This window comes from Orcinus orca, chromosome 5, assembly GCF_937001465.1.
Source record: "Orcinus orca chromosome 5, mOrcOrc1.1, whole genome shotgun sequence".
NCBI lineage: Eukaryota > Metazoa > Chordata > Mammalia > Artiodactyla > Delphinidae > Orcinus > Orcinus orca.
In genome coordinates, this window is record NC_064563.1 from 26,589,397 (window position 1) to 26,611,066 (window position 21,670).

Sequence of the window (21,670 nt, forward strand, 5' to 3'; positions counted from 1 at the left end):
CACAGTAGTTTGTTATTCAGGATGTATGACCTGAACAAAGTCAACCAACTATTTGGAAAAATATTATCTTCCCCTTTGATTATTTTTAGAATTCTAGTTTAAAAAACTAATTTACATTTTCATTAATTCTTAAAATTACAGAGTATCTTCCTTCCAACTAAAAATATTACCACTGCTTCTTTTTCCTTTTCTCTACTCTTCTTTAGAATGGAACACCTGGTTATCCTCTGTGAGTTCTTCAGGGAAATACATATATATATCATTAGGAAACTGCCTCTTAGTTTTTTCTTCCCTTACCAGGATAATCTTGGTTCTTTCCACCTTTCTTTGAGGTTCTTTTGCCAAGCACTTAAGTTGGTTTTGTATCTTTGTTATATCTTCATTCTATCATTTTCTAGTATTTTGTGTCTATTTTAGGTTGTGCAACACATAAGTAAATAAATTAACATAAGATCTAGTCAAAATGTATGTTAGGGGAAGATTACATCAGGGTTCCTATTTTCTCTGTTTCTACATATACATATTAGCATTTATTCCCTTTTAAAGCCACATAGGTATGTTGCTGATTTATAATCTTACAGCTACACTGATCCAAATTCTTGTACTTAGTTTTTTTTTCCTATAAATGGTCTACCTTAAGCAAGAACGCTGCAGTACTAGAAAAGTTATAGGATTTGAAGCCAGAGATCTAGATAAGAAATATAATATTTGGGTTATTTTATTTTATTATTTGTTTAACATCTTTATTGGAGTATAATTGCTTTACAATGGTGTGTTAGCTTCTGCTTTATAATCTAGATAATTTAAAAGTAAACATCTTATAATTCCTTTATCAATCTCCTGAGTCACAAAGCTATTGGGAGGCTCAAACTGTCAACCAAGATAATCAAAAACTCTGTCCCGGACTTCCCTGGTGGCGCAGTGGTTGAGAGTCCGCCTGCCGATGCAGGGGACACGGGTTCGTGCCCCAGTTCGGGAAGATCCCACATGCCGCAGAGCGGCTGGGCCCGTGAGCCATGGTCGCTGAGCCTGGGCATCCGGAGCCTGTGCTCCGCAACGGGAGAGGCCACAACAGTGAGAGGCCCACATACCGGTTAAAAAACAAAAACAAAAAAACAAAAAAAAACCTCTGTCCCTAGCACCAAAGGTCCTATATCTTGCCTTCTACCATAATCTGTTTGGGGCCCCATTTTTATATTAATATAAATTTGATAAGCAAGTTTTATTCCAATATCTATGTTGATAGTAAGAATAAAGGGTCTTAGAAGAAATACCTTAAAAGTACCATTTACCAACACCCTCTACTGAACATCATTATCTACACATAAATATCTAGGTCTAATAAATTATCTCAAAAAATGAAGTTAAAAATGCATACCTTCCTTCTTCAAGTTCCTGGATCATGTGCATGTGAGTGTATGGGGAGTAGAAATAGGTATTTCCCTTAATAGGAAGGGATGATGCCAGAGAGCCAGATTCAACTTAGTTATCATAGCATACGTCTCTCCACCTTTGGGTTTCACAATGAATTAACAAATAAGAATAAGGAACATAATATCTGATATTTTATTTTTAAACAGAAAGGCCCTATTACTATAGAAAGGACTACTTATAAGCGATCAATAATACAAACGCATGACAGACAAAACACAAGATGGAAACGTCATTAGGAAGGCATTTACTCTACAGGATCTTACCTGCATAGCTACTATATAGCAAAAACATTACATTAACATGCATATTATTATTATTAATGTTAATTGTTAAAAATAATAGCAACTACCATTTATTGAGTACTTGCTTAATGCTTATACTCATTGTACTAAACTCTAAATATATATATCTTTAATTAATTCTTAAAACTAAAGCTCAGACAGGTTCAATAACTTTCCCACGGACACACAGTTTTTATGAAGCAGAACTAGGATCTCAACCTAGATGTATTGCTCCAAAGCCTTTGTTCTGAGCCACCAGACTACTGTGGAGGAAATAATTTAAATATATCACAGAAAACCTCATACCTCCTTTTGGTTATATTTGATAGCAAGTTTTAGACGACTTAAATTCATTCTTTCTTCTAGTAGTCCCCGTTTGTCAAGAGGCTCATCACTAGATGTATGGTTTAGGATAACTTCTAATTCGCGAGAATTCCGGGCTTGTGCAAGTAAATCTTTAGCAAACATTTTACATTGCCGGGCTAGTTCCTCATAATCATTCCTGCAAAGTGCAACAGTCTATTATTAGAAATGTCACTTCCATCTTCTAATTAAGCTGTTTTCACTAGAACATTTTTTACTCAGTAACATTTTAATTCTGATACTGCTACACAACATCTTTTGTGCTGATAGTCAAAGGAACCTACTGGTGCATAAATTCTCCATACCTTTGGGGAAAACTGTAACACAATTATGTTCTCTGTGTTCACACTGATAACCTTAGGTAAGCACAATGTTTTCTTACATATACTGATATTCCTAGAAGTTCTGATAATATTTGTCAACCAGCTCTTCACTTAACTCATTTGCCCTCATTCTATAATAGTTTTGTATAAAGCTTCCTTTTATATTATTTATCTAAACAATAGATAGTAATATCTTGATGCTATCCAATAAATATTATTATATAATTTTTAACTGGAAGTTTTTTCAAGGATAGTCTACAACATGTTTATGCTACTTCTGATATTAAAATAGTATTGTTTCATTTTTAAAGTGCTCATTTAAACAAAATTAAAGTTAGAAAGAAAACTAGGTGTACTAGTTTGTACTAGTGAAACACACCTAGTACAGAATTCTCTTTCAGAATCACTATTCCTTGAAAGTTAGGACTTACCTGCTCATTAAAGGCAAGCCTAAATCACTTCTGAGAAACTAAGAAGTTTTAGTAGATAATTCTTTTTAAAATATCAATTACATTAAGCTTATGCCTGAGTGGAACAACTTAAGAATAAAGTTAGAAATAAATAATTATGAATTAATTGGGGTTAGATTTCAGAAAATAATTTTTCATTCAGTTTTTTTAAAGGGAAAGGAAGGGAAAATAGGGAGATTTCCCATTGATTAATTTTTTTTTTCCAATGGGATTTTCCATGAACTGGCTGCGTAAAATTATAACTCAAGGAATTAAAAAGTTTTCCTCACCAGCTAACATTTTTTCATCCATTCTTGCCACTTACTATGTAACCAAAATTATCTAAGAATAATTAGTTTAATTTCTTTTTTAAAAAAATAAATTTATTTATTTATTTATTTATCTTTGGCTGCGTTGCTGCATACAGGCTTTCTCTAGTTGGGGTGAGCGGGGGCTACTCTTCGTTGCATTGCGCGGGCTTCTCACTGTGGTGGCTTCTCTTGTTGCGGAGCATGGGCTCTAGGCACGCGGGCTTCAGTAGTTGTGGTGCACAGGCTTAGCTGCTCCGCAGCATGTGGGATCTTCCCGGACCAGGGATCGAAACCATGTCCCCTGCGTTGGCAGGTGGATTCTTAACCAATGCGCCACCAGGGAAGCCCAGTAGTTGAATTAACAAACAACGTATTACCTACTTCTTAGTCTAGGAATCTAATTGCAGTCTAATCAATTTTATGTCTACATGCTATGTTTCTCCTACTAGAAAATCTCACCAAACAGTGAAAAGGGACAAAGTCTGGGTGTGTGGAATGTACCTGACATACAGAAAGCATTCTATATGCTTCTGAAAGTTATGAAGGATCGGGCTCCAAGGATGATTACAGAATCTAGGAATGAAGGGAGTAGGACAGAGAGCAGTTATAAATAAGTTTTTTCTTGCTTAAGGCTACCATTCCCACTACTCTTCACACTGCCTTAGAATGCCTCCGGCAATGCTGAACAAAGTAGGGATTTAAGGGTGGTGGCAGAGTGGAAGAAGGAAGATGGGGAAGGAGTGACGTAAGTGGTACTGGGGTCTATTCCACTGAGGGTAAAGGAAAATCCCAAGTATGTGGCAGCAAGGTTTGGTCATTTTGGATCAAATGTAGATAAATAAATGATAATTTGGCCTATGAAAAAACTCAGGCTGAAAATATTCTGGAAAACAAAGAGATAATTTACAATTTCCAGGGCTTCCCTGGTGGCGCAGTGGTTAATAATCCGCCTGCCAATGCAGGGGACATGGGTTCGAACCCTGGCCCGGAAGATCCCAAATGCCGCGGAGCAACTAAACCCGTGTGCCACAACTACTGAGCCTGCACTCTAGAGCCCGTGAGCCACAACTACCGAGCCCATGTGCTGCAACTACTGAAGCTCATGCACCTAGAGCCCATGCTCTGCAACAAGAGAAGCCACTGCATTGCAATGAAGAGTAGCCTCCGCTCACCACAACTAGAGAAAGCCTGTGCACAGCAACGAAGAACCAACACAGCCAAAAGTAAATAAATAAAATAAATTTTTTTAAAAAATTTACAATTTCCATTCATTCCCACCTGAATTCCACCTCCACAAGGCTTAGTTCTTTTAAATCAGCACTAAGTTCAAATGCTCGCAGAATTGGATCCTCCTCTGTTAACATTATTAAAGCTGGACTGGCCAAGCAGCGATATATATCAAGACGAAACCTGTGATAAAATTTGATTCCATAATGTAAAACAAATTTATTAGATAAATATGATCATTATCTTTAGCCTATAATTTTCATAAATTTAAAGTATTATAAAATTAAAAGAAAATAAAACAACTATAAAATACTTATTATAAGATAACCTGCATAAAAAGAAAAACTTAAAAATAAATATTTTGAAATATAAATATTGCAATTTTTTATATCTACTGCTTATAAAGAAATTGTTTTAGTATTTGTTTTCATAGATTCAAAACTTTGTATCCTTCAATTCAATTTAATTAAAAAATTTCTATTCCTGAACTCAGTATTATTTTAAATGAAATATGTTAATAACTAATACATTTTGAATATGATATGGATGATCATTAAATTTTCCTTCCCCAGTGATAAGTTTACTTTAATATGCTACATATATATAACACATGACTCATTCAACCAGGTTATTTTTGAAAGACCTTTCAAATCTTAAGAATGATTTGAATGAAATTTGAATGAAATCATTGATTTATGTCTAACCTCTAACTAATAGAAAAGTACTCCCTTTACCTTCCGTAAACTAATTAATGTTTATAATCAATATCTAAATAGGAACCAAGTCAGAAAAATTTTGCTATAATTCTTTCATTTATAAATATATAATTCTTAATTTAAAATTTGGTAGGTATTATATAAATATTTTTTCTTTTAAATACAAATTTAATATATGCTTGTTTAAAAAAAAGCAAGCAGTTTAGAAACATAATGCTCCCCAATTCTCCTCCTTCCACCAACTCCACTCCTCAAAGAGAGTCACATTTCAGAGAGTTATGAAAATCTTTCCTGATATTTTCTATTCACACACAAACATAATCAGACACACTGTGTACAGGGACAACTATTTCTTCTTTTTTCTTTTCTGAGTATGTTTATTGATTTTTATCAATTTTTGGTTATTCATAAGGAATCAGCTTTCATGCTACTTTTGTGACAAGGCTACAACCCTAAAATTCTTAGGTGAAATTTATTGCATCTGAATTTCCAAGACACTTTTTAAAGTTTTTTTCTTTTTTTATTTCTTTTTTTAAATTAATTTTTATTGCAGTATGGTTGCTTTACAATGTTGTGTTAGCCTCCACTGCACAACAAAATGAATCTGCCATACATACAGATATCCTCTCCCTTTTGGGCTTCCCTCCCATTTAGGTCACCACAGAGCATTAGGTAGAACTCCCTGTGCTGTACAGTATGTTCCCATCAGTTGTCTATTTTATACATAGTATCAGTAATGGATATGTGTCAGTCTCCCAATTCCTCCCACCCTACCCCTTTCCCCCTTGGTATCCATATATTTGTTCTCTACATCTGTGTCTCTATTTCTGCTTTGCAAATAAGATCATCTGTACCACTTTTTTAGGTTCCACATATACGTGTTATTATACGATATTTGCTTTTCTCTTTCTGACTTACTTCACTCTGTGTGACATTCTCTAGAAGGGACAACTATTTCTATGTCTCTACATATAGAGTCATCTCGTTATTTCCTAAAACTGGATGGTTTTCCATTTGATGGCAGTCCATCCAATCTCCATTAATGGAACTTTAGGTTGTTTCTGATTTTTTACTTCCATTAATAATGTAAAACTGATTATTCTTTAGTTCATATACCCTTTGCACATTCAGAACTGCTGGATAAAACACCATGTGCATTTTAAATTCTGATAGATGTTTCCAAAGCACTAACAATAAGGAGAGCTCATTTTCCCCTACATCTTCATTAGTACATTGCTACCCTAACAGATGAAAAATGGAATTTTAAGAGTTGTATTACTCTGAATTTCTTTAAAAGCTTAAGCATCTTTTCATGTTTACTATTTGTTTATACTTCTGTAAACTACCTGTTCATTTGCATTAGCCTATTTTTCTGGTGTTTTTTTTTTTTAAATCACCAATTTGTAAAACCTCTTTATATATAAAAGAAATTAGCCCTCTGTCTAGTCAAAAATATTTTAAATACTTTTCTCTCATTGGTTGTCTTTTACTTTGTTTGCAATGGAATTTTTCTGTATGGAAATTTAAAACTTTTATGTAACAAATTTATTGAACTATTCCTTATCTACCTGATAGGTCTCATGTCTTACTTAGACACAAAAATGGACTCTATTCAAAGCATTTTTTTCTACATAATGCATTTCTAAGAAAACAATTTTTATGAAATCCAGCTCTGATCTAGATATTTAATTAACAAGTACAATTACCTGTATCTTAAGTAAGGATTTCTACAGAGGTATTTGCCTATACCAAAACTGTCCAAAAACTTGAGAAAAATATATATAATTGAGCAACTTATCTTTCTGTTTCCATCATAGCAATTAATTTTTATAGTAATTAATTTTATCAGATTGTCTCTAAAAATGACTTTTGTATTAACCTACATAGTCATGTCTCAAAATATGGATTAGTGACAAAATGCACAGGAAGAGTGACTGCTAGTACTGGTGGCAACCAACTATGCTGGAGTAATAATGGAATAGCCATAGTATGGAAAGCAATTAGATATAATCTGAAAAATAATGAGGCTGCCTCGCTTTATTAAATCTGTCATTTTTGGTATTCAAAACACTATCAAAAGTAATGGTGGGGGCTTCCCTGGTGGCGCAGTGGTTGGGAGTCCGCCTGCCGATGCAGGGTACACGGGTTCGTGCCCCAGTCCGGGAAGATCCCACATGCCGCGGAGCCACTGGGCCCGTGAGCCATGGCCACTGAGCCTGCACGTCCGGAGCCTGTTCTCCGCAACGGGAGAGGCCACAACAGTGAGAGGGGCACGTACCGCAAAAAAAAAAAAAAAAAAAAAGTAATGGTGGGATATGAAGAGGTCAGTGATTTCACTACACAAAATATATGCATTAAAATGGACAAATTTTTTTTTAAAAAATCAACTATTTCAGGTCACTGGAAATTGTCTATTGAGAATCAATTATTGGAAAACTGCCAGAGCTTCAGGCAGGAATGGCTGGAATCCGCAGCCTTCTCACCTGAGGCTACCTCTTCACCTCTGCCTCCAGTTCACTCAATGAGAACTGCAGTTTTCCAGCCTGAAGCTGGTAAATCTGTATCTTTGTGCTAAAGGGGTAAAAATCAATTCATTGGGAAGCTAAAACCTACAGCTCTGCTGGCTGAAAGGATTAGACTTAGTAGAGATGAACAAGGAAAACCTGCAGCTTTGCAAGACCAAGCTTGCAGTCTGATTTGAGACAAAGAGTGGACCAATCAGAAATTTAATAGGGAGATCTTGGAAATGAGAAAAGATATACAAGGATTCATATATAGTCTCCACAAATCCCTGGCTGACTAAAAAATTAGGCATGTGTGCCAAGCATTAGAAAGTCTGATAAAAAGAAAAAGTTCCTCAAGGGAACTCTTGAGAAATGGCTGCAACTTTGAATGCCTTCTCCAACTAACTCACAGACTGTTTGTTTGTGTCTTACATTCCACATACAAGTGAAATCATACGGTGTTTGTCTTTCTCCGTCTGACTTATTTCACTTAGCATAGTGCCCTCAAGCTCCATCACGTTGTTGCAAATGGCAAGACTGCATCACCTGGCACTGCATCATCTCTGAAATTTAAAACCCAACATCTTAGAAATACAGATTGCCTCTCTTCCTTATTGCTAGTATACTAACTCTTCAACATCACTGAAACCTTTACCCATCCCTTACTCATTTGTTAGCTTCCTTTTCTCCTGCAGGTCTGCTTAGCAATTCCTGGAAATGACTTCAGTCAGATGCCTTTGACATTTGCTATAACTGTTTTCTCAAACATCAATAACAAACTCTCTCAACGTCTTCAACAAATATACCAGACCATCCCTAAATAAACCACACTCACATACTGTGTAAAATGCCTTTTACCTGTTAATTCTCATCGATACTTAAACACTGAGCTCAAGCCACAGCTCCTCTAAAAACTTTCAAAACAAGCTTTTTCCACACCTCAAACCAAGTCAGGTAAAGTGTTTCCTCCAGCTCCAACCCCCCACCTCCAACCGCTTAAACTACACACATATTTAATAAGCATACCTAATAATATTTAATATTTGAAAAATATTTATATTTAATATTAATAAAGGATTTTAATACTAGAAGAAGTCTTAAAGATCATTTCTGCTTGTCATTTTATAGAGTATTTTATTTTATTTGCCAAGCTGCACGGCTTGCAGGATCTTAGTTACCTAACCAGGGACTGAAACTGCCCTATCAACTTCACTGACACTGCCCTCGGCAGTGAAAGCACAGAGTCCTAATCACTGGATTGCCAGGGAATTCCCCATAGACTAGTCATTTTAAAACTAAAAAGTTAAATGAAATTGGCATAGCTATTAACCAGACCTTATCAAAGAGAAACACAGATCTCATTGTAAAATAGACTTGAAAATAGAGGGACTTCTCTGGTGGCGCAGTGGTTATGAATCCGCCTGCCAATGCAGGTGACACGGGTACCAGCCCTGGTCTGGGAAGATCCCCCATGCCGCAGAGCAACTAAGCCCGTGCGCCACAACTAATGAGCCTGTGCTCTACAGCCAACACAGCCAAAAATAAATAAATTAATTAATAAAAAAAAAAATAGAAAAAATATCCAGTACAATCTCTGCAAGTAAACATTAAATTGATTCCCAGGAGACTTTTCCAATTTATGGATTTGTGACTATCTGTTGAAAGGTGAGGAAGGAGGGAGGGTGGATGGTTTGCAGCTTTAAAGCTAATTTCAAATATACTGCACAACAATCCTTAACTAGAAAACAATGTCAACGGATGACCTCGGACTTCCAAACCACACTTTCTGTAGTAAGTGCTATACTTGATACTATTTCAACTATATTTGACTACTATATAGATAATATATACATAAAGGCATATGCTGAAAATTAGATTCTCAAGTCTAGCCCAGAACCATACACCTTATACAACATGCACATGTGTGATCTTGCTCAACCTGTCCAAGAAGGGGTACTTTCTTGTTCATTCACTCCTCAGTTGTTCTTAATATTTTTGACTGGGAAGAATGGGAAGAGAAGAAGACTCAAATACTGTGTGAGAGGGGAAAAAGAGGCATAACAGGTTGAATATCTAGTTAGATAGATAATAGTTTTTATTTTCTTATAAATAAGACAGGAAGTGGTATCTCTACCCCTTCCAGTGTTTGGAAATTCTCTTAGATTAATAAACTCTGCTTTTAAAAAGCAAATAGTGACCCCATCCCTGACCAGCAGAAGTATGAGATAAACCTTATTCATTATTTGAAATTTTTTCCTAATTATTCATCATTTAGTAAATACTTCTTTAAAATGCAGAACTCATTGTATTAAGCAAAGGAGCTAGAAGTCTGGCTTTCATTAGTCATTGCAGTACCATATTTCTTAAAGTAGACATAGAAAGAACAACAACAACAAAAACTTCATTGACATATACCTTACTGCATGATACATCTTAATTTAAACCTTAATTTTCTGACCTGGAATGTCGGAGGCTGTCCTTTTTGTTTTTTGCAGAACACAATGTACATTCACAGCCAACCGCATGGGGCTTAGGTAGAGATACATCCTGTTTTAACAGCATTGTAAGAATTTCATAGTTGTTACGATGAGCAGCTAAAATGACAGGTGCAACATCCATAGTTGTTGAATACTCAGGATTCTGAATTCGCTCCATTAGTTTCTGAAAAATATTTATATAAACGTCCAAAAGTTCTTATTTGTGACTTCAAAAAAACATTTATCTAAAAAATGTAATGAAAAATATTGAATGCACAAAGAATACAAAAATTATTTTGAGGAATATGATAAACATTTTCCTAGGATCAAATCTTTTTTGAAACCTCAAAACTTTAACTTTAGTTAATAAATGCAATATAATCATGACAGACAAAATCTTCAATAGGAAATGTTCATACTAACAAAGAAGTGTGGATATCTGGAGAAATACTTTAGGAGAAAGTGTTTCATTTTCACAGGATTATGGAAACATGCATGACAAGGATAAAGAAAAAGAATTTTAGAAAAACAATATAATGGAAAAACAGAAATGTTAAAAGTAGGCAAAATATAAATGCATGAGAAAAACAAGTTTAATTCCACCTCTATGGCAAAACCTTGCCACATTGATAGCAACGAAGTTACTTGAAACGAATAAGTAAATAGGAGGCACTCTTCATTTTGTGTAATTCTCTACATATTCTCAAACACCACCTATACTACTTCCTGTTACAAATGCACAAAAACACTAACAATCATAGCTCCTGGAACTATTAGGCAGTTTACATTTATCATCTCATTTAATCCCAACAGCCTGCAAAATTGAACATTATAATCCCCACGAAGAAACTGAGGCTCAGAGAAGTTAATGTGCCCGAGCTACGACAACAGAGTGGCAAAGTGCAGATAGACCCCAGCTGAGTGTTATTCTGGAGGCTGAGCTCCTTTCACTACATGGGCTCATGCCTGGTGATTGCATGACACGAGGAAAGAAACATTAGTAAATAAAGAGCAGGATTAAATAAAGAAGGTTGACTATTTTATGACTATTACATATTCTTTCTAATACTTATCACTTTTTCACAGATGTTTTCCTGTGAGCTGTTTGATTCCATAGTATAAGCTCATCAAGTTCACCATTAATTTTTGTAATTTTTATTAGCATTGTAAAAGTAGTGCACACATTATAAAATATCTGAAAAATACGCAAAAGCAGAAAGAATAAAAATGTTCATGTTCCTACTACCCAAAACATTTTACAGTATTTCCTTTTAGTCCTTTCTCCACCACACCCGCTTTTTAAGGGCAACTTTGGCATGAATGACTTGGCATCAACGATTAAAAACAATGGTCCTTAATATTTTGAAGATCAAGGACCCTTATAATGATCTCGTAAAGCTATAACCCAGAATCTTCTGGAAAAAAAAATTCATGTACAGAGTTTTGCATGCAGTTTAAGGAAGTTCATAGACTCTATGTTCAAGATATTTTATTTTGCTAATATAAATAATACTACCACAAACACCTTTATGAATACAGCTTTTTCAAAATTCAGGATTATCTCATTAACATAGAACCCCTGAAGTGGAATTATAGGTCTGAAGGCCATGAACAATTCTGAAGCTTTTTATACATATTATCAAAGTCCTTTTAATAGTTTACATTACCAATAATATAGGAATGTACCCACCCACTAAGGTTTACTCACCAGCACTGAGCATGATCACTCCCAAGTTATGAGTGAAAAAACTATCATGAAATATTAATTTACTTTTCTTTGATTACTGGTAAATTTTAGTATTTTCTGACATTCTTATCTTTTTTTTCCTCTTTTATGAATAGTTTATTTATACACTTCCCATCTATTTATTGGGGACTTCAAATTAATGAATTTATTTTAAAATTACAGAAAAATCTAAAAATTTACTCCATTCCCCCTAATTACAAAAAAAGAGGTTATAAAGAGGAGAAAATCATATTTAATCCCTTAAGAAAAAAAATGGTCCTTATTTTTCCTATGAAACATAATTAACTGTATGAAAAACACTATTAGAGATAGATGATTAAAGTTCCTAATTTCAATGCTCATAATATAATCTACATACTATCAAAAAAACACGTGTATTTAAAAGTGAAAATTTATCAAAAGACAATTTTGATAAGCCAAGAATATACAATGAATTCACCGAGATGGTAAAAAAAAAAAAGTATATAAAAATATTTGATACTGCCTGTCCAGTTGTAATGAGGCCGTTAAAATGTGATCTTGTCACTGGAAGTATTCAGGCAAAGCCTGGATAACTTTCTTTGTTAGAGATAGTGTAAAAAGTGTTCTTTCATTGAGTAGGTGAGGACTGACCACACTTACAACTCGGTATTCGATTGGCAGTGGCAATGGTGATGAAATGATATCAGTCAGTTGCTCCAATACCCTGGCACACTACACTCACCCTCCCTAAGAGTGTAAATGGATTAAAAGACTAGAAGGTGGAATAGGTATACCAAAATATACTAGTAACTGCAGGATAGGTGTCAGAAAATTGAATAGGATTTCTGATCATTTCTGATCTTTTGGATAGGAGTTATATTATTGGCCCTTTTTTCTCTACTCTTGTTGGCTGCTTACCACCACTTAAACTACATGGAACTATCCTCTGGAGAAAGTCATGCTTACACAAACTTTGTAATAGTTTAAATGAGAGAAAAATATTTCAGTTAATATACGATAAAGTATGCAATTTAGGGGAGCTTCTCATCGCTCTCAGAATATGGCGGATAATTTGCAACCAATTTATAATTCTTTCTTAAAACAATATTTTTCTTCTGAGTATAGCCAGTTTACACTCCCAGAAATTAATTTTTACTGATTGTTTTACTACATCCTCACCAATAATGAATGTTATAACTTTAAAATTTTGATACACAACAAATATCTCTCTCTCTCTTTTTTTTTTTTTTGTGGTACGCGGGCCTCTCACTGTTGTGGCCTCTCCCATTGCGGAGCACAGGCTCCGGACGCACAGGCTCAGCGGCCATGGCTCACAGGCCTAGCCGCTCCGCGGCATGTGGGATCTTCCCGGACCGGGGCACGAACCCGTGTCCCCTGCATCGGCAGGCGGACTCTCAACCACTGCGCCACTAGGTAAGCCCCAAATATCTCATTTTTACAGTAGAATTTATTTAATTATTAGTGACTATCTTCCTAGTTACAAAAGCAATAAAGAAAAATTTTAAAGTAAGGAAAAATATCCTTAATTTGGCAATATGATGACTGCTGTTAGGTAACATTTTGCTACATTTCCATACAGTTCCTTTTCTGTGCATATTTTTAATCTCAGATCATATTATATGTACAGTTTACTATTCTCAGTTTTTCCCTTCTGTATCATATTTTTTCATGTTCCTAATTATTCCTTTAAAAAATCATGTTAATATATATGTAATTATTTATGTTTCCAATCTTCTATTTTGGGATGTTTAGATTGTGTCACATGGTTTTTTCATTGCTACAAATAAGATTACAAGTAACACTTCTGTCCACATTTCTGACCATTTCCTTTACAAATTCCTAGAGGAGGAAGTGCTAGGTTCAAGAATATGAACATCTTTCTTGTTTATGACATATCCTGCCAAACTACTTTTCAAAATACCCTCTTCCAGTGGCGTATGAGGCTGTACTACGCCTTTGCCATCAATGGTTATTAGTTTTTTTAAAAAATTTGCTGTTTGATAAGCAAAAATTAGCACCTCGCATTTGATTATTAGTAAGATTTAATATTTTGTACTTTCTTTTGAGATTTTTCCATGTCTTTTATTGATTTTGATGTTTTTCATCAATTCATCTAATATTATGAATTTGATATATGCTGGAAATATCATTTGAAAGTTATCCATCTGCTTTCTAAATTTTGCCTGATGTCTTAATTCTAGAAGTTTAACTTCTATACAGCCAAAGGCTGTGCCACTGTGATTTTTCTCCAAAGTCCTTCCCTCCCAGTCAAATATTCACCTACATTTTCTTCCAGTTCTATGGTTTCACTGTTTATATTTAACTTTTAAATGCACCTGGAAGCTAATCTGTATTTTCAACTTAACCTGCAGAATGTTCCAAACTAAAAATACTGGATCACACTGGCAAAATTATAGAAATATCATGAATTTTAAGAAGGCTTCCTGAGAGCAACATTAATTATTCTTGCAAATGTCTACTTACTTTAAAGCAATATTTTACAGAGTAAAAAACAAAAATCTATTTCTTTAAAACAAAGCAAATTGGAGGGGAGGGAGAAAAAAATGGCAGTGGGGCAGGAGATCTATTTTGGTTTAAAAATCCAAATTAATAAATATTTAAGAGTACTAACTACTATAGTTGGTCTTGATGATCGTTTTGGTCGATGATTAAGTAGTATATCAACAGCTCCCACTACTTCAGAGTCGATTGCCACCAAAAGTGCATCTGCGGACTTTAAAAAAAAAAAAGGTTAAAAATGAAAATGGAGGATAAAAAGGTAAACTATTTATTTTTACTAATTCATAAAGAAAACTATTTTTTTAAATTGAAACTGTATTATATACAGTAATACTGAATTTTTAAAAATTTAGACTGTCCACATAGTACATTTGCTAGCCTTGGCAGTTCTTCAGTGTACCACAACACACGTATTTTTGTCCTGGTTTCACTGAATGAGCTGGTAAAATAATGAATGCTTGATAGTGGGGTTTATTAATGAAACAGTGCTGATCTATGCAGTATTAGTTGATATGTTATTTTTTTCAAGATGTTTACTCTCGAACTTTGGACCAAAAGAATCTTCATTACTCCAAATCTATAAAAGAAATTGCCAAGAACAATTACTACAGGTAAAGGATTGTTTTCTGTCTGATAAAAATGATAATGCAACCATGAGGCTAGGGGACAATGAAAAATATGTTAACAGAAGGCGGAGCCCCTCTCTTCTTATCTTTAAAGCACACACGGCTGACTGAAATGGTACAAATATGGCATTAATATTAGCAATCTTTTTCTTTTTGTTGGTGGTGCCACACTGATTGCGGGATCTTAGTTCGCTGACCAGGGATCGAACCCAGGCCACAGCAGTGAAAGCGCCGAGTCGTAACCACTGGGCCACCAGGAAATTCCCAACATCAGCAATCTTAGCAAGTAAAAATCACAAAGAACTAGGATACCAATGTCCTTAGAGACAAGCCGGAGAAGTGACTTTATAGTTTTACTCCCAAACTATAGGTCATTTTGAAGCTCCAACTTTGACAGGAGGAAAAAGTAATTAAATAGAAGCTGAGGAAATGGAGATTTTTCAACTTTTCGATATAACAAACTCTTCAGTCCTATTGTGATACTTGGCAAGTGAGACATCAGGTTTGGGGTTTCTTTTTGTTTTGCTTTGTTTTGTTTTTTAAGGAAAACCATAAAGGCAGAAGCAAAAAGTGGGGATAGGTAATGATTTAATCTAAGAAAATACCCTGATTATTTAAAAATGTACCCTGTACATTTTTAAACTATTATACTGTTTAACAACTATTTAAATCAATATTCTCTCCCATGAAAATGAAATTATACCAGATCTTTAATATTCTTTGTAGCTGAAAAGAAAGCTTTCATCCACTTTCTCTAGATGTCAAAAACAGGACTAAAAATGGCAGACTTCATCTGGATGTCTAAAAATAGGACTAAGCACCCCAAATAATTGGGTTGGGGTCACATTCAACCATTAGGAACTGCCTATGTATTCCTACAGGAAAAACTCCCCACCCTCATGGGAAATTTAATTCATTATTTTATCCCTTAAACATTTTAGGGTTCACTGGGCTGTAGCCTACTCTTTAAAAGCTAGCACTATTATTCTTCTGCTTTACAAACGTTTCTCTTCAGTTTTTACTGTACTTGGTCAGGTGAAGCAAACAAGCAAAAAGAACCATGTGTTCATTACTACTAAACAGTTCATTTATGGTTTTTAATTTTAACCTATAAAGCTACCTATAGTAATGCCACTGCTCTCGAAGTCAAAACACCAGGCAACTCCAATCATCTGAAACGTAGCCATGGATCTAGCTGCAAATTTCTCCCCAAACCATACTGAGCTGTCACAAACGAACTTCATGGGCATTCTTTCCTAGAAGCAACTGCCTCACCCACACCGACTTAGAGTTGTCCATAAATGACAGACACCTGGCTTTCCCAAGTACCCTTCAGGCTAGATTAAAACCAACGAAGAAGGGAGGAAGGATGAAAAACGGCTAAAAGTTGATCATTGAGAAGATAAAATATCAGCATAGCAAAATCACTATCAATACAAAGCAGTCTGAAGCCACTTAATGTAAGGGAAAACATGTCAATAGTCTCAGACTATATGAAGCAAAGTAAAATGATTAAACTCTCAATGATTCCCACTTACGATGGTAAAGTTAAATTATATTCAGATATACTATTTAGTAAAGAATAAAGAAAGATTCATGTTAAATCTTTCAAGGCTTAAAAGGATAAGCTTCAGGTATAAAAAAATTTATGTAAAAAAGTCATGTAAGGAGTTGCCCTGGACTTATTCTGCACAATGCTGTTACTTGATATATCAAAGGCAGCTCCGAAGGGAAAAATGTTTTAAATTATTTAAGTATCTCTAGGCATACAAATGTCCTCATTAGTTTTGCTTCCTAATTTTTCACAGATATTTGACCATTCTTTATTAAAATCTATTCAGTACACACCTATTATGTATTAATGAGGTTACTATCTCCCTTCTCACCTCAGAATTTGTCTTTTCAACAATTCCCATACTCTCTCCTCAAAGCTCAGATACTCATTTATTTCATTCTTTCCCAAAGCTAAATTTTCCACCTAGGTATTCTATTTAGTGCTCTGGTCTTCTACAGGACCTTGGTCCTTCCTTCGCAGAAACACCAGTCCCAGCCCTCACCTCCCCAAACCTCCCAAAACATGAAATACTTCCTCACTCTTTGCTAATTGACATGATCCTCTCTTTCTCTCACCACTAGAGTTTTCTTTCTCTCACTCTCACGCTCAAACTCATGCGTGTCATTTTCTCTAATTCTACTGATGCCAGTTTCAAAATCCAATGGCCTTTCCTACCATTTTCCTTGATTTCTCAGCAACGTAATAAAACCATTTCTTTGGTTTTCACAACGTTGCATATCCTAACTCCTTTAATGAAACCCTTTCCTTCTAATGCCCTTTTTTAATGTAGATGCTCCCTGAGAAAGAATCAGCACTAGTTGTTTGCTCTTCTCTATGATTTCATCCACTCTCATGATGTCGGGTCATCTCCATGGTCACGACTGCTGTATCTCTCCAGCCCAACCTCTCCCTAGAGATGTCAGCTTTCCACTGGAAACTGCCTGATAGCCCCAAAATAAACAAGGCTAAAACCAGAATTCACAGTTCTCTGCCCCAAGTTTGACTTAACTTCCTGTTTTTCTTGCATCATTCTCCCAGTAACCCATGTTTAAGATTTTCAAATCATCTTGGACTCCTTCTCAATACCCCCCTCCAAATTTAAATACTAAGTTCTATCAATTCTTCCTTCATAACATCTCTCACATCTACCATTTTTTCCCCTATTCTTATAGCCACTATTCCAGTTCAGGCTTTAACCTCTTCACATCTGGATTATTATAAAAACTGCTCACCCAAGCTATTTATAGCCTTCCCCACTTCCCATTTTTTAATCTGTACTGAACACAGCCACTACATTAGTTTTTCTAAAATACCATTGGACACATCACATCCTTCCTCAAAAATTATTTAATGATCTCACTATCTATCATATAAAAGCCAAATTCCTTAGACTGGCATTCAAGCCCTTTTCATCAGTTTTGTCTTAGTTATTTTTCCAGATATTTTCCACTACTATCCAACCCAAATATTTTGTTCAAAAAGGCTAAGTCAATTCACTGTCTCAAGAATATACATTTACATGCCTTTGTTTACGTCCTTCTCCACCTCCTGTTTTACAGTAGTTTTAGGTAGCAGGTAAAAGCATGGACTCTGGAGCCAGAACCTGGGTTCAGATTCCAGATCTGGCATTTACGGAGTAACTTTGGGCATGTTACTGAAAACTTCTGTACCATGGTTTCCTCCTCTATAAAATGGGGATAATAATAGCACCTATCTCATAGAACTGTTGTAAGGATTAAGGAAGTGAATATATATTTAAGATTCCTGTCACACAGTAGAACTATATAAATATTAGCAATTATTAATATTTCAAGGCTGAGCTCAACTGCCATTCTTCCATGAAACCTTTCTTGCTAGCTCTAAACCACAGTGATCTCCTCTTTCCTATGTCTCCAAAACATTTATTGTGAACCACAAAAGTTTAAGTATAAAACAGGGTTTCTCAATGGTGTCACTATTGACATTTGAGGCCAGATAATTCGTTATTGTGGGGGGCTGTCCTGTTCACTGTAGGATGATTAGCAACGCCCTTACCTCCTACCTGCCAGACGCCAGTACTAACCCACCCCCAAGCTGCAAAACCATAAATGTTCCCAGACATTGCCAAATGTCCCCTAAGGGACAAAACTGCCGGTTGAGAGCCACTACTATAACACAAGATAAAATACATGAAAGCACTTTGTAACCTCAAAGCGACATACAAGGGTCAAGTACTATTACCACCCAGCACTTATGAAATACACTTTTGTATCATTTGATTGATTTAAAATTCATATGCACTTTCATTGTCCAATTGGTTTTAACATCCTTTAGTACAGAACTCATGTTTTACATATTCATTTCCACAGTCACACCCAACCAAAGGCCTTGGACATCTGTTGACTGACAGATAAGACATAGGTAATTTAAGACGGAACACAGTGAACTGGAAAGAGCATGGGATTTGCAGTCAAAAGGTTGGCTTCAATCTTAGCTTTGCCCTTACTTATTTTAGAACTTTGGGCAATTCATTACAGTCTATGAGCCTCAGTTTTCTGATCTATAAAAAATATAACATCTAGACAGGCTGCCTATGATGTTCAAATGTGATCAGGTATGTGAAAGAACCATGTATACTGCAGAAATTTTATATACATAGAATCTTACATGTAAAAAGACAAAATGATTATTATATCAATACCCTAATACCTCTTTTACATAGAATCATCAGAGACTTTCTTTGCGACATTATTTTATAGGTAATTGAAGCTTATGCCTTTAAGTGTTTAACTTTGAAATTTAAACAAATTTGATGGAAGTTTTCTGCTTTCAGAAGTACTATATATATTCTTCTTTCTTCAAGTAATACGTACTGAGTATAATTTAACTTTCCCTTACTGACTCTGGGCCATTGTTATAAACAGCAATTACCACTCTAACATACAGTACCCTTAGAGATTAACAGGTATCTAATGCTATTGACTCTTTAAATAGAGTCAGAGGTACTGTGCCTAATTTTTTTCCACTGCAGCCTCATGCCCTTTCTGTTGCCCCTGTAATTCTCTATGGATTAGAAAACTAAGTAAGTTTGTTAAAGTGGAACCTAAAGTAAGAAAAAACAGATTTTGAAGGAGGACTCCAGAATTACCCCTATGATAAAGCTCATAAATGGGAAACTTCACCGCCATCTACCCTGGCTGCTCAGAGGTATTTTTCACTTACTTCCTGGTTCTCGGGGGTGTTCTGGATAAATGAAATTTCTGGGAAAGCAATTTATTTCTACTCTAAATATGTATACACAGAGACAGTACCACATGTTTTAATACATATATATATGTATTATATTTATATATATAATAGAAACATATATAGGACTAACCTACTTATTTTTTTAAAATCTTCTGAGTGCTTCCTGATACCACTCCCAAAAAAGTCTCATTAGTTTAAAGCTACAAAAGAGCAAAGAACCATACTGTTTGAAAGAAAAAAAAGAGCCAGAATTCATATGCTAAGTCCCATCATAAGCAAACCAAAAAGGAAGGAAAATAATATTATTAAATTTCCTTCCGAACTCTTAACTGAATTCTTTCAAGACATACACATGCCTGCTTTTTTTGTTTTGTTTTGTTTTTGCGGTACACGGGCCTCTCACTGTTGTGGCCTCTCCCGTTGCGGAGCACAGGCTCCGGACGCGCATGCTCAGCGGCCATGGCTCACGGGCCCAGCCGCTCCGCGGCATGTGGGATCTTCCCGGACTGGGGCACGAACCCGTGTCCCCTGCATCGGCAGGCGGACTCTCAACCACTGCGCCACCAGGGAAGCCCCACATGCCTGATTTTTTACACGAACTGATATGAAGACAAGCAGAAAGGTCAATGTTTTCCAGTTTAAAAAAATCCGTTCACCTTTAGCTATAAGCAAACACTAGATTTCAGACAAAAAGGACAATTTAATAAAACTTTGGAGAAAATCAAATTGAAAATTGCTTTGTAAGTGAGGAGTATTCTGTTTTTATGCTTGTAAATTATATGGGCCACAGAAATACCTGTTCCCCTGACACTTCCAGAACACTTGTACTATTTTTAGATATATAAGGTAAATAGTAATATAATAATGTAAGTAATAAAAACAAAGTCATCTTTAATAAGTCATGATAATTTACCTCTGTCGGATGGTTTAAAACATATAAGATAAGGGGCAGGAGTGAAAGTTGGGAAGAAAAAGATAAATCAAGTCAAAATACTATACTTTTTTAAAAAAGGGTTTTTTTTTAGTTTGTTTTTAAATTTTTAGTAGCTCAAAACAAAATAAAAGGTGAAAGAAAGAGAAGAAAAATAGAGAGAGAAAGGAAGGAAAAAAGGAAGGAAGGAAGGGAGGAAGGAAACTAGAAAGAAAGGAGAAAACATGGCATATCTAACAGTACTTAGAAGCTACTGGATAAAATTATCTAGCCTTGTACCTGACAACCGTAGTCCAAAAGAAGCTGCAGTATATCCAAGTTTTCGTTTTCAATAGTTATGGTAACAGCATTTCTCCCAAGCACATCTACGCAATTTATGTTCAAGTCACCTGAACTGTTTTCCTCCAAAATCTTTTTAACCATATAATAGTCACCTAAATAACAATATACAAACATAATTTAATATCCATGACATATTAAATAAGAATGACTGTAAAGAAAACTTAGCCTGTTGATTTAAAAGATTAAAAAACGTAAACTCATTTTTGTATATGGAAATGTGCAAAGAAAATGTGAGCATTTCCTTGCTGAAAACTTATACCCTGATAAAAGAATATGTACATCAGTTGCAAACATAAAAAGTAGAAAAAATTTAAATGTACAGTTTAAAATCAAAGTTGTTTAAAATTCATAACTGATTGATTATAAGGAGAAGAACTTTCAGAAGATATTTAAAGTAATAAAGAATGTCTAAAAACATAGACTGCGTGCTAGGAAAATAAGATATAAGCTTAAAGGATTTAAGTTTTATATCTCAAATACATACATACATTTAATTGTTAAATGGTTAAAAACGAGATCTAGTAATAAGTGGAGGATGTTATGAAGAGGTTTTACAGGGGAAAATACTTTGGAAAAGCAGGGTGAACGTGTATATGCTTGCTGGTATGTAGAGTAAAAGGGAAAGATGTCCGAAATTCCTAGTCTCCTCCCCAC

General features: G+C 35.0%; 1 protein-coding gene across 5 annotated transcripts in view; it reads right to left on the reverse strand.

The window, feature by feature from the left end:
* Positions 1 to 21,670, reverse strand: part of TRPC1 (transient receptor potential cation channel subfamily C member 1) — a 63,954-nt gene that overhangs the window by 31,975 nt on the left and 10,309 nt on the right. For 2 of the 5 annotated variants that reach the window (XM_004278215.4, XM_033402775.2), the window contains exons 2-6: positions 20,954 to 21,108; positions 14,447 to 14,548; positions 10,067 to 10,269; positions 4,440 to 4,571; positions 2,022 to 2,217 (exon numbers count right to left, since the gene is read on the reverse strand). In XM_004278215.4, coding sequence (XP_004278263.1) covers positions 2,022 to 2,217; positions 4,440 to 4,571; positions 10,067 to 10,269; positions 14,447 to 14,548; positions 20,954 to 21,108 — 788 coding nt within the window. Of the gene's footprint in view, positions 1 to 2,021; positions 2,218 to 4,439; positions 4,572 to 10,066; positions 10,270 to 14,446; positions 14,549 to 20,953; position 21,670 lie in introns of all 5 variants that reach the window. The other 3 variants (XM_049709827.1, XM_004278216.4, XM_049709828.1) reach the window with 3 other exon arrangements.